General features: G+C 40.7%; 1 protein-coding gene across 1 annotated transcript in view; it reads left to right on the forward strand.

Moving 5' to 3' along the window:
- Positions 1-2,732: 2,732 nt before the first annotated feature.
- Positions 2,733-13,722, forward strand: part of SH3D19 (SH3 domain containing 19) — a 198,419-nt gene continuing 187,429 nt past the window's right edge. The window contains exon 1 of the mRNA XM_036241679.1: positions 2,733-2,898. Coding sequence (XP_036097572.1) covers positions 2,802-2,898 — 97 coding nt within the window. The 5' untranslated portion in view covers positions 2,733-2,801. The remainder of the gene's footprint in view (positions 2,899-13,722) is intronic.

A 13,722-nucleotide genomic window follows, 5' to 3' on the forward strand; every position in this document is an offset into this window, starting at 1 on the left:
CTAAACCTGGGTCTCTCTGGTCTGCAGGCCAATGCTCTAACCTGGCCAGGATGAGAATGTCCACTTTTTAAATTGGACTAATTTTTAAAAATTGTTGAGTTGTACATACAACTCTTTTATATATTCTGTATATAATTGTCTTATCAAATATATGATTTACCAATATTTTTTCACATTCTAAAGGCTGTCTTTTCGCTTTCTTGATGATGCCCTTTGAAGCATAAGTTTATAATTTTTGGCAAGTTCCAATTTATTTTTTCATTTGTTGCTTATGCATTTTAGTATCACCATAATAAACCATTGCCTGACCCAAGGTCACAGAGATTTAATGTTTTCTTTGAAGAGTTTTATAGTTCTAGCCCTTACATTTAAGTCTATGATCCAGCCTGGTCAGTGTGGCTCAGTGGTTGAGCGTCGACCCATGCACCAAGAGGTTTGATTCCTAGTCAGGGCACATGCCCAGGTTGTGGGCCCAATCCCCAGTGAGGGGCATGCAGGAGGTGGCCAACTGATGTTCTCTCTCATCGATGTTCCTATCTCTCTTTCCCTCTCCCTTCCTCTCTCTCTAAAATCAATAAAGAAAAAAATTTTTTTTTAAATCTATGATCTATTTTTAGTTCATTTTTGATATGGTATAAAGTAGAAGTTCAAATTAATTCTTTTGCTTGTGAATATCCATTTGTAAAGACAATTTCTTCTCCATTGAATTATCTCGGCTCCCTTATCTAACTAAGTTATATCTTTATTATAGAATTTACCAAATTTGGCAGTAAACTGGATATATCTTCCTCAGTCACTGGAGGTCTGAAAACATTTTATTCATTGAAAATGAGAAAACATATGTGAAAAGCACCTACCACAGGGCCCTAGAGTATATATTTTGTTTCTTCTTTTGCATCCCTCCGTAACACTTAGTGCAGTATTTGGCACACAATGGTTACCATAAATGTTTGCTGAATGTAAAGGGGGCTTGAGTATGCACCCCAAAATAAGGGTGTGAGTTCCTAAAGCTCTGATTGGGTGGGAGAATCAAAACACTTCAGCCCTTTTCAAGATAAGAATCTGAAAAATAGTAGAGACTGACCCCAACAGCTTTGTGAAGCTATGTTGCTGTCAGGGTAGGGGCCTCCAAATCATTCCTCATCCTTAAAGGTTAAGTGACAAATATGCTCTCACTTATAGTGAACCCAAACACTTAAAATAACCCTAAAGATCTAGAATCTTTTTTTTTTTTCTAGTTTAATTTCAAGTTCTCTAGCACTTATTTAAGTGCTTAGCAGTTAATAAAGTTTTCACTTGTGGATTTGACCTCAATTCCACAAAATCGATTGTGGCTCTTATCTGCTTAAAAGCAGAAAGATTTTCTCAGGCAGCAACAACCACTATTGAAGAGGCAAAGAAACAGCACTCAGGTATGTCAGGTAATTCTATTTTCAGTGACCCTTTTCTCCCTCTCTTTTTCTCTCCTACATGCTGAACATTAGGAGCTCACAATCTCTCAGAAATAGAGCAAGAGGCTGAAGATAAAGGCCTGTTAACGCCCCCAGGGACTTTCCTATGGGTTCCTGTCCAGGCAGTGTTCCTGTCTGCTCCTTGGGTATCTCTTTCTGAGATTCCAGAATCTGCCCCTCCGTGTGCAAGTGCTGAACCTAAGATGTGTGCTATGCAGAACAGATACACAATAACTTTCTTACAATGTTCTTCAGCATGGAAAAACTTCCACAGGGGTGGATCAGTGCTCCTGCTTCTTCACCAAATCGCTTCAGGTTCAGGGTTCTGAACTACATTTTCTTGTAGGGATTGTAGACATTCTTTAAAATAAAAACATTTTAAATAAAATATAGACTTTATATTTTAGAACAGTTTTAGGTTCACAGCAAAATTGAGCTGAAGCCTGAGATTTCCCATATAACTCTTGCCCCATACATGCACAGCCTCATCCATTATCAACACCCTCCGCAGAGTGGTTCATTCTGCAATTGAGGAACCTACATCTACGCATCATAATCACCCAAAGTCCTCAGTTAACATTGGGGTTCACTCTTGACCTTGTATATTCTGTGGGTTTGGACAAATGTATAATGGCATGCATCCACAATTACACTATCATACAGAGTAGCTTCACTGCCATGAAAATCCTCTATGCTGTAGCGAGGCTCGACTTTAACGGCGAGAACAGAGAGGGAAAGAAAAAGATTACGCAGTCTCTCTCAACCGAACTCCAAGCCAAGTTTGTTCCCAGTTCAGCGCCTCTCAGCTGTCCCATCTCTCCTAGTCCCGCTAGGGGCAGGTTCCTCCTCCTCTTTTTGTTCAAGTGTCAAACAAATGGGTTTCCTGTTGACACCGGAATACTGTGAAAGGGCAGGAAGAAGCCAGGCCACCTCCCCCTACCCTGTTTATTGATTTTGAACACGTTTGTTTTGGTCCAGCGAGCAGGTGGTTCCAGCGTGTGTGGCTGTGGGACGGCCTCAGTGGCTGGTAGCCCCTCCCCGAGGAGGCGAGGCCCGTTCCCTGGCTCCAAGTCTGTGGGGCGGGGAAGGGAAAGAGGAAGGGGGAAGAGAGTGGGAGAGCGAAAGCAGGGAGAAAGAGGCCGGGTGCGCAGCGAGGAGGAGGCGGGGAAACCGATCGCTGGTGCCTGGCCGCTCCCCTCGCCAGCTGCAGGTGGAGTCCGCAGAGGTAGCTGATTCCGCAGCCGCCGGTGCTGCCACTTCTTCCCCGGGCTGCCTTTCAGGCCCCGAGGGTGCTGGCGTGGGGGCACCTGGTGCTCGTCCATCCCGTGTCTGCGCCGCCGCGCCTCGCTCATGGCTGAGGGCCGGCGGTGGGAGGAGGAAGAGGAAGAGCTGCGGGAGCTGGGGCGCCGGGCCCGGGGCCGTGCGCTCTCGGGCCACTCGGCAGCAGGTGAGGGGCTGGGGAGCGCAAAGGCGGGGTGGGGGGCACTCAGACCGAGGGCGGGGCGCCTTGGGGCCCCACAGGTCCTGCCTCAGAAGTCAGTGGCACGCTCACCAGTGTGGGACCTGCACCTCTCGGAGGTGTGAGGGAGGGAGCAGCGTTTCCATCCTCGTTCTCCCTTTCGGGCGGAGCCGGAGGAAATCCATACTGGTCTCTGCCTGCTAGGGCCCAAGAGCCAAACCCACAAATTTTCCATACACACACTAAATCTAGGAGCTGCTGGCTTGGACCTTGTGGCCCAGGTGATTGCTTATCTCTGGATGAGTCAGAGACCAGTGGAGGAGGATCCCTCCTGATAGGTTTGCCTGGGCTGCCACAACCAGGTCGAACCACGTGCTAATTGTCTAGGCTGGTTTCGGTGTCTCTGAACTTCGGACCTGTGACTCTCCTCTCTGCCCCTACCACCTCCAGAGCTCTCCAGTTTTCTACAGGATTTGCTTTAGAGTTCTTTTATGGGCCCTTCAGTCCAGGATACAGCATTCCAAAAGGCAATCCATTTGGACTGAGAATCATTTCTGGGCCTGAAATTACTTTTATGATGTTGTGTTTTGGGGTGCACAAAGGCCGCACGGATCAGTAGTTCGGCGCATACTGCAAGAATGAATAAGTATAGATCCACACCCCTTCTTTCTTCCCAGCTTTTTAATCAGACATAATAGAGAGGAAATTCTTTGGCCTTTGGTTCCAACTGGATAAGCCAGTTATCTAATAAGAGAACAAACCTAGGGAGTTGACTACAAAAGAAGTGAGAAAGATGGAGATGAGAACATTCATTAAAGCCTCTTTAGAAAGTGAAATATAGTGAACATTTCATCAAGTCACGCAGAAAGTTGGAGAATTAAGAGAAGTTAATGGGTCTGTGGGGAACAAATGGAAGGTAGAAAATAGAATGAAAGGAAAGAATTTGAGTGTAGTATGAGGAAATGGTCAACTTGATGCCCTTGGTAGGATCTTGGAACCTTAAAAATAATCCCATATGCCCATTACTAGGACATTTTAAAAAAAATCAAAATAGTGTATTGGACACCATCTGTTTTGAAAATGATAGTTTTGTTCAGTATAAATCCAGACCTCATGAAATAATGGAAGATGAGTAAATATTTCTTGCAAGAATGCAATGAAAAAACTTTATAAAGAATTACCGCTATTGAATTGCTGATTTAAACAATGTAGTCTACCTTGGAGTTCTATTGCTTCAGCAAAAAGCTCCACTCTTTCTAAGGAGGGACTGTACTGTGAAGAACTGTCTATACTAGAGGTCACACTAGATATGATTCAGGTGTAGGTTTATCATTTAGTTGCAATATGTGTATTTATTCCAAGGCTAGTGGAAGTGGTGTTTTTATAACTTGTTTTTACCAGTTTCTTAATTTTCCAAGGCTGACGGAGAGGCTTTTCTAAGTTCTGTGATAGTATTTTGCTGAGACAAGACATGGTATATTTTTTCACTCAGGAATTGGTGTTTGCAGTTTCTAACCATGCCCTGCATCCATTAAGGGGTGAGAGGTAGAGATATTAAGGAGTGGGTAGAGGGTTCGACTTGCAATCACTGATCTTCTTTCTTTTGGGATACATTATTTAATAGTTTATATTTCTTTACAAGCTGTGCTCCTCCGTCCCCTCAATAGTTACTGTGTTTTTCAGACACCATCGCATTCCTTACCAAGCTTGGGCATTTGTTCCTTCTGTCTGTGCTGCATGTTGTTCTCTCTCCAAGTGAGAGTATGAACTGTCCTAGAGGCTTAATTTTTCTTCTGCTTAACTTTTCTTTCCAGTCTTTCACCTTTCCTGTTCTCATCACTCCCTTCTTCCCCCATCAATTTACAATCTAAAGATTTTCTTTTTCTTTGATCTCACATAGCTTGACACCATACATTTGAGGTTTAGGGACTTGAAGGAGTCTGAACTTTTCTCCCTGCTAGCTTTAGGTGTGGTGGTAGAAGTGTATATGTTTAGTTTTGCAATGTACATTCAGAATAGCATATAAAACCTATAAATTATAAAATATAGGCTTACCTCAGAGATATTGCAGATTTGGTTCCAGACCACTGCAATAAAGTGAGTCACTCTCTTTTTGCTGGTGGAGGGTCTTTCCTTCAATGCAACATCTGTGAAGCACAATAAAGTAAATGAAACTCAACAAAACCGTACGCCTGTAAAACCCTTGTAACCTGTGCCCAAGTCAAGAAAGAATATTGTTAGTAACCTAGACGCAGACTCTGACCCCTGTCACTACCAGTTTTTTTACTTTTGTGATTATTTCCTTGTTCTTCTGTACAGTTTTATCTGTATGCGTATGCATAACACATGCATCCCTACACAATATTAGCATTACCCATTTTACAAGTTCATGAGTGGAATCATCCTGTATGTATTCTTTAGTGTCATGCTTTTTTCACTCAATATTAAATTTGTAAGATTTACCCATATTGTTACATGCATCTGTAGTTTATTTTCATTGTATAAATAGATCACATTTTTTTGTCTACCATGTTTTATTGATTTGTTGAAGTTCTTTACACAGGAATCTCAATTTTTTGGTTGCATGTGTTACAGGTATCTTCCACTCTGTGGCTTATTTTAGAAATTTTCTTTATGGTCTCTTTTGAAGTGGAAAGTCTTAATTTTAATGTAGGTGTATTTGTGAATCTTTATAGTGTCCTCACTGTCTCCCTCGGTTAATAATGCTTTCCCTCCCCCTGGGTCATGAAGATATTCTTCTGTATCTCCAGTATTGCCTCCTAAAAGTTTTGTAACTTTTGTTGGAGAGAGGAGATACAGCTTTCATCAGACTGTCAGCCAGGTCTAAGAATCTTTGACTGATCTACAGGGCAGGGAAAATTAAGTTCTAGGTCCTCCCCCTAATCACCCAGAAGAGTGGTAGGCATTTAATAGGGTTTAATAAATACTAAATAAATGTATTCTTTCTTTTTTAAAAATATGTTTTTATTGGCTTTTTGGGAAGGGAGAGAAACATCGATTTGAGAGAGAACCATTGACCAGCTGCCTCTTGCAGGCCCCTATTGGGAATCAAGCCCACAACCTGGGCATGTATCCTGACCAGGAATCGAACTGGCACCTCTTAGTCCATGGGACGATGCTCAATACACTGAGCCACACCGGCTGGGCAAATGTATTCTTTCTATATGTTGATGTCCTAATGGTCAATTCTGGAAGGAATGATGTAACTTCTCTGATGTGTTTTGAATAAAATAACTAATATTATCAGTATAAGGGCACGGAATACAATTTGTTGTGTTCACTGTGAACCAGGTGCTCTTACATGTTACACGCTGTTAGGTAGGAATTATTTTCTCCATTTTATAATTGAAAATATTGAGGCTCAGAAATATGTAAGCAACACCCCTAAGGTCCCTCAGCTAGTAAATGGCAGAGTGGAAACTTGAATCCATATCTTTCTGACCTGAAAGTTCATGTTTTTCCAAACTATCCCACTGGCTGTTAATAATAGTCAATTGCTATTAATGACTCATATGTTTATAGTGCATGCTACTTGCTATATATTTAGAAATACTTTACATCTGGTTTATTTCCCCCTGCTTAGGAAGGGCTTTCACAGCCTCGTTTAACTTGATTCTTAAAGATCCTGAGAGGAAAGAGGATACATTTTATTTTTCCCATGTTAAAGATGAATAAATTGAGACTCAGAAATGTTGAAGACTTAATCTAAAATACCACAGTTAGGTATAACTGCATCTCCGTCACCTCTTTTGTGTATTTCAAGTCATAAACTATAGTTTCTTTGAGTTGATTCATAGAACATATGCGCCAGAGTTTGTGGCTCTAATAAGTTAGTTTTGAAAACTGCATGAATTCTTCTGCACCATTTTACTGTTTTTGTTATTAGAAATCCAAAGTTGTCTAATTTATTTTGAGGAAATTATTAAGTCCCATGGAAACTATAAGTATATTTACACATTAAAAATCCTGCACTCACTGAGTTCTTTTATCCCCATCAACATAATGTATGCAAAATGAAAATACAGGGAATACAAAGAGATATATAAAATAGTCTCTCTGCTTTTAAAGAACATGTTACAGCATTTGGGAAGGTAAGATTAATATACTTTAAAGAAGATAAATATGTATATAAAATAGTCCATGGTGACTATCAACTGGAATTTAGCATAAAAAACTAGACTGTCTTGGTTTATTTCTTGGATTACCTCTTATCAACTGTGTGAACTTGGACAAATTACCTAGCCCCTCTGTGCTTCCATTCTTTATTTGTAAAATAAGGATATTAATAAAACCTGGTATGTAGGGTTTGTAGATTAAATGAGTAGTATATGTAATACTCTTAGAACATGACTAGGCACATAGTAAATACCTTAAAGTTATTAGCTCTTACTTGTTTTGTTAACCTAAGGATAAAAAAACCAAAGTTAAGAGGCAATAGTGTTTATTTGAGATTCCCCCAAAATAGCTATTCGTGAAGCACTGACTTAGGCAGAAACCCAATAGTGTTCTGATTATGAAATGAAGACAAGGAGTTTTATGATAAAGGGAAGGGGAATAATTACATAAATAGAAGGAATGAATTTCTATTGGTGTTAGGTCAAAGAAGGAATTTCTATAGATGCAAATAAACTAAGTTATTCTTTAGCCATACATGGTGCTAATTCTAAAGAATGCTTTTAATTTTCAGTTCGGTTGTCAGAGTGTCTGCTTTCTGCAAGCACTTCTTTGGGATACAGCATTGCTTTGGGCCAGTCTAGAGATTCGTTTGCCCAGTTTAAACATTCCAAAAGTTTGAGGAGTAAGACATGCAAAGCAGTTCCTCTGGGATGGCAGCTCCGACTCCATTTTGAAGTCGTTTACATAATTTTCCACATGTGTTCAAGTGAGGTGACCCATGACTGAAACTCACTTACACTAGAGTATCAATAGGTACAAAAAGGACTAGTATTAATTTGTTTCCGATTTTGGAAATAGAAAGTTAGGAGAAAAATTTGGAAAAGCACTGGACTGGGATCATCAAATAATCATGAGTTAATATGTATTATGCACTGAGTGCCAGGTAGTATTTTTATGTTTTTTTCATTTAATCCTCATACTATGTGATGATTTCCTTCATTTTTACAGATGAGAAACCTGAGGCCTAGAGGGAGTAAATAATCTACTCAGGGTCACACAGCTAGCAAGTGACACAATAAGATTCTGGGGCAGACACTCGTAGTTGCCTACCCAAGATTCATTCCCTTTGTCTCCCTGAGTCACTGAGACCCTGTATTGCTGGCTGTGGCAGTTTGTCTACCTACAGAACTACTTCTACCAGCCTGCTAAGGAGATAAAAGTAAAAGTTATTGGGCGGGGTTCCTAGGAAAGTTCTTTAAAGAAGACTCAACTGCACAGAATGTCCTTTTGCCTTTATCATCTTCCTTCTCCCTTCTACTAGAAGCAAGGATGTGTAGCTCACAGCAGTTATTCTGGGCCATGAGCTTACCTTGAGAATGGAATCCATGCACTGAGAATGGTGGAGGAGAAAAGTAGATGGAATCTCAGTTCCCAACAATAACAGTCATCATCTGGGCTTTTGATTTCATGTTTCCTCCATTTTTTTTTAGAAAAAACAACAACTTTTATCTTGTTTAAGCCTCTGTTATCTTACTTAGGTCTCTATAACTAACCCCTGAATGTACTTCCTAATTGACAGAAATTCTGACTTGATATTGATTCTCTCTCCTTACCACTAGGCTATAATGCAATCTGTTAACATGTGGTTCCCTTAAGATACCTAGATTTGTGTGGTTATTTTGCATTTTATTATAATATGACCTTGAACAAATCACTTAGAGTCCCCTCCCTTAATTTACATCTTTTTTTTGTGTGTGTGTGTGTGTGTTTTTTTCTTTAATCCTCACCTGAAGATATTTTTCCATTTATCTTCAGACAGAATGGGGGGTGGGGGGGCATTGATGTGAGAGAGACACATCGCTTGGTTGCCTCCTGTATGACCCCGACCAGGGCTGGGGACCAAACTGCAACCAAGGTACGTGCCTTTGACCAGAGTTGAACATGCAACTTTTTGGTCCCTGGGCCAACACTCTAACTGCTGAGCCAAACTGGCCAGGGCTATTTGCATCTTTTGAATGGGAATTATTTTCTAACTACTTTACAGTTTTGTTATGGGGAACATGCTTGTAAACATCAAGTTCTCATATGTGATGTACTGAAAAGGAACCCTATAGAATCTGAAAACAGTTTCTGCTTGTCATTTTGCCTAGTGCCAGGTTTGAATACTTCCCAGGGAATAAATAAATAGATGTTGTGAAGGGAGGTGATTTTGTCCCTCCCCTGATGCATATGAGCAGATTAACAATTGCAGTTGCTGATGAGCCCTCTAATGCATGCCAGGGCTGCTGCTTAGGATTCAGAGTTCATTTGTTTTCAATATGGCTGCCTTCACTGTACCGGAGCATTGTTTCCTGAAGATACATTAATCAAGGAATGGCTTTACTGGAGGATAGCTAAATGTTTTTTTCTCTGAGAAGTGGCCAAGAACAAAGGACACAGAAGAAAATGTTTGCACAGCATATGGATAATTAGTTTTTCTGGCAATAAACATCGCCATTTCCAATAGTCGTTTGAAACTACTACAGAGTTGTTGACACAATAAAGGGCAGCCCAGCGTCCCCACCACCACCACTGCAGCATGGTGTCACCCATGTAAATGATTCCTTCGAGTCTTGTCCTCACACCCCTTGTTTATTTCCTCACAAGGACTCCCCCTCAACATACACACTACTAGACCTACCTGGAGATTAAAAGGTAGATTTGTGTTCGTTGAGATATAACTCAGTGGAGGGTGTGGTTTGTAAGTGGAATTCATTTGGAATAAAGAGTGGTATTGCAAGTTTTAAAATGTGCAGACTTACATTTGAATATTACTCTCAGTTAGATGCTTAATTATGTGAAATGCCTAATACCACAAATATTTGATCTCTTATGCTAGTCTATTCCTGTTTCTTTTTCATAGAAAATTTCAACATGGCTTGGAATTTCTCACATTTCTGTAGCAATGGAACCTCTGACCAGTACTTCTTAAACTTTAAGAATCACCTGGAGAGCTTATAAAAAAGCAGATCCTGACTTAATAGGTTTGGAATGGAGCCTGAGACTATGCATTTCTAACAAGCATTTCTAACAGGTGATGCTGCTGCTGCTGGCCCTTGAACCATACTTTGAGTAATAAGACCCTCAATTACCCTTAGTGCCAGGGTTCTGAATGCTGGCTGGGCATTAGAATCAACTGGGGAGTTTTGAAAAAGACATGCTCATGACCCCACTCTCAGATTTCTTAATTAGTTACTTCTGGAATAGTTGCTGGGGAGCTGGATTTTTGAAGTTCTATGGGAGGCAAGACTCAGCTTAGGCTCCTATTTTGTGATGTTAAGTGGTTTCAGTGTGATTTCTTGTAAGTTGAACTATGTTCTTCCATCATAAGTTGTGATGACTTTTAGTCAAAAAGAATAAATAAACGAATCCACCATGCATTTTATACATGAATTTTATCTAATCCCTCTATTATGTGGAAGATAAGGCTCCACATAAAGAATGGTATAAGGAGCTATCATTAAAGTAACTGGAAAGCAATGTATGTGATAGTTATATTATCTGATTGTTAGAAATAGAGGCCTATTCTGCTAACCTCAGCTGATAAGGGTGCACAGGGTAAGTCTGAAGACAAAGGAAGATGTTTCAGAAGTCATTTGGAAATAAGAGTAGCTCTAGGAAAGTGACAGCAGATAGCTACTCCAGAGAACATTCCTTTGTAAATCGGGATGACTTGTTATTCCTTATGTCAGTAATACCACCATTTTTTGTGACTCAGTTTACCTTTGTCTGCTTTCATGACTTCTGAAGTTACTGAGTAATTGGGCTTTTTTTTGTTTTTCTTATAGTCAGCCTCCCCAAAAACGAGGCTCTAAGTAGGATGGGCAGCCACCATCCTGCACAGAGTGCCCCTTTTGAGCAGGGTTCTCATGCCATTTTACCTCAGAGTTTACCTATGACAGTTTATCTATGACAAAGTAGACACAGTTACCGTTTCAGACACCATAGGTTAAATGCAATTAACTGGTCTGTGTGCAGACATATTTTATAGGTTTCTTCTCCTGGGTACCCACCTGGCTACCTGCATTCCATACTGGAGAATCCCCTCAGCTGCTTCTGTCAAATGGGACCTTGGGCCTGGGGGCCATTTGAGGTCTCCTAGAATGGAGAGAGGGTAAAATTGGCAGATTCTTTGCATGACCCAACACTCTTTCAGTAATGAGTTCTACGAGGGGAGACACTTATTTTGTTCATTGTTATAATGCAGTGACTTTCAACCTTTTTCATCTCATGGCACACCAAAAAATATATATATTTTGCCTATCTGACAGACACACACACACACAAAAGGTATAATTTTGATTTGTTCACAGTGGATGGTTATTGTTGTGTTGGCTGTTTCATTTTTTTATTTGACAATCTAAGGAACAAGAGGTCAGTGCCCCTGACTAAACAGTCAAGTATTGTGTGTTTTAAAAATTCTTGCGGTGTACGGCTTGAAAATCGCCGTTACAGCCCCATGATTCAGAACAGTGCCTGGCACTTATGTTCAATACATACCTATTAAATAGAATAGAATTTTTAAAAAAGGATTTAATATAATCTCTTTCTCTCGTCTCCTCTCTCTCTCTCTCTCTCTCTCTCGGTTAGTTTGATTACATTTTATTCTAACCAAATCCTTACGTACACGGTGATGAAAAGCAAATTCCTATTCTGCCCATAGCTTACCCTGTGGAGAAGAAACGAAATGCTTGGACATGCAAGAACTTCACATACCCCGTTTCCTTTTTAGTCCTAAGAGCTATAGACGGTTGCCACTTGCTGCCATCAGTACAGCCGGCGCCAGGCTCTGGGCTGAGGGGCAGCAAATGGATGTCAAGTCCAGCGCCTGAGTCCTTCCTAAGGCCTCCCGTAAGGGTCTCCTTGGCCCAGCGGGGAAGCAGCACCTGCCGCAGAGCCTCCAACACCTGAGCAGCTGGGCCCTTACCCAGGTGCCCCCTGCAGCCTGCAAAGCGCCTGCGCACAAGCGTCCCACCCCTGTCAGTTCTCCGTGCGCGGCTCCACCCAGTCCGGGGCGCCGCCATCTTGGGTCCCCGCCATCTTGGGTCCCCATTGAATCTGATGATCCAGTTCCAGCGCTGCCTTGGTGACTCGGCCGAGAAAAGACGCCGATTTTCAGATAAGGAGAGAGACACTGGGAAGGTAGGAGTCGTCATTAGTTGCCTCAGCTGCTGCTTCTTAAAACCTCCAACCCCACCTATGTGTGGAATGGTGTGGAGGGTGGACGTAGGACGTTAAAAAGTATTTCTGAGCAAGAATTGACCGCTAGTGACATGGGACTTAGGGCAGCAAAGTGAGGGACAAGTCGGACGTGGCTGAGCTTCCCTGACTCGGGAAAAGAAGGTCGTCATTTGACGGCCTCTCTGGTAGAGGGGCGGTGATGCCGAACATTTAGTATTATGCCTTAATTAGAGCACATTTGTTATTGGTGTTAAATGTGATGACAAATATTTATGCACCACCTAAACCTCTTAATGCCCCCCTGAGCGTGAGGATTTTTGTAAACCATGTAAAATGTAATTTGGCCTGATCACCTCACAGGTTTCCAATGAATATTTAATGAAGAATTAGGGGTTTAATTCCAGTATTCTTTCATCCTTTGCTTTTTTCATTTTTATTTTTTAGAGAGGGAGGAAGGAGGAGAGAGAAACATCAGTGTGAGAGAGATACATGGGAGGGCTGCTGTAGTGGGTTTTTAAAAAGTACCAACTTTTTAGCATGTCTAAAAAATATTTTACTGATTGACTACTTCTATGTGTCAGCCATTTATTTAGGGCTTAATATATGCCAGGAACTCAAGTAATTCTTATAATAAAGAAAGGCAGTTTGTTTTTAAGATGAAAAAAATGGGACAAATGGGTGCTGGGATTTGGACCCCTGCAGTCTTTTTTCTCTCCTTTAATTTTTAAATTTACATAAAGTAAAATTGACTTATTTTTGGTACATAGTTCTATGCATTTTTTAATGATGTGTAATTGACATGTAGCATTATATTAGTTTCAGTTGTAAAACATAATTAGTTGATATTTATATATTGTGAAATGATCACCACAATAAGTCTGGTTAACAGATGTCACCATACATAGTTACAACGTTTTTTTTCTTGTGATGAGAACTTTTAAGAGTTAGTCTCTAGTAACTTTCAAATATGTGATACAGTATTAACTATAGTTCTATGAATTTTAATACCTTTATAGATTCAATGTGACCACCACTATAGACAGGATAAAGAATAGGAAATTTCCTACCGGCTGGTGTGGCTCAGTGGTTGAGCATCAACCCATGCATCAGGAGGTCGCCGGTTCTATTCTCGGTCAGGACACATGCCCAGGTTGTGGGCCAAATACCCATTGGGGCATGCAGGAGGTGGCAAGTTGATGTTCTCTCTCATTGATGTTTCTCTCTCTCTCTCCCTCTAAAATCAATAAAGGAAAAAAATAAATAAATAAAATAAAATCATGTAGTTCTTTAAAAAAAAAGAATAGAAAATTTCCTTGCAGTCAAACCTTTCTTAAACCCTTAACCCCTTGTCATCACTGATCTGTTCTCTGGCTCTACAGTTTTGCATTTTCCAGAACTTTAAATAAAACCAGCAGTGTATGAGAGTTCTGATTGCTCTGCATCCTCATCAACACT

Source organism: Molossus molossus, unplaced genomic scaffold (assembly GCF_014108415.1).
Source record: "Molossus molossus isolate mMolMol1 unplaced genomic scaffold, mMolMol1.p scaffold_m16_p_4, whole genome shotgun sequence".
Classification (NCBI taxonomy): domain Eukaryota; kingdom Metazoa; phylum Chordata; class Mammalia; order Chiroptera; family Molossidae; genus Molossus; species Molossus molossus.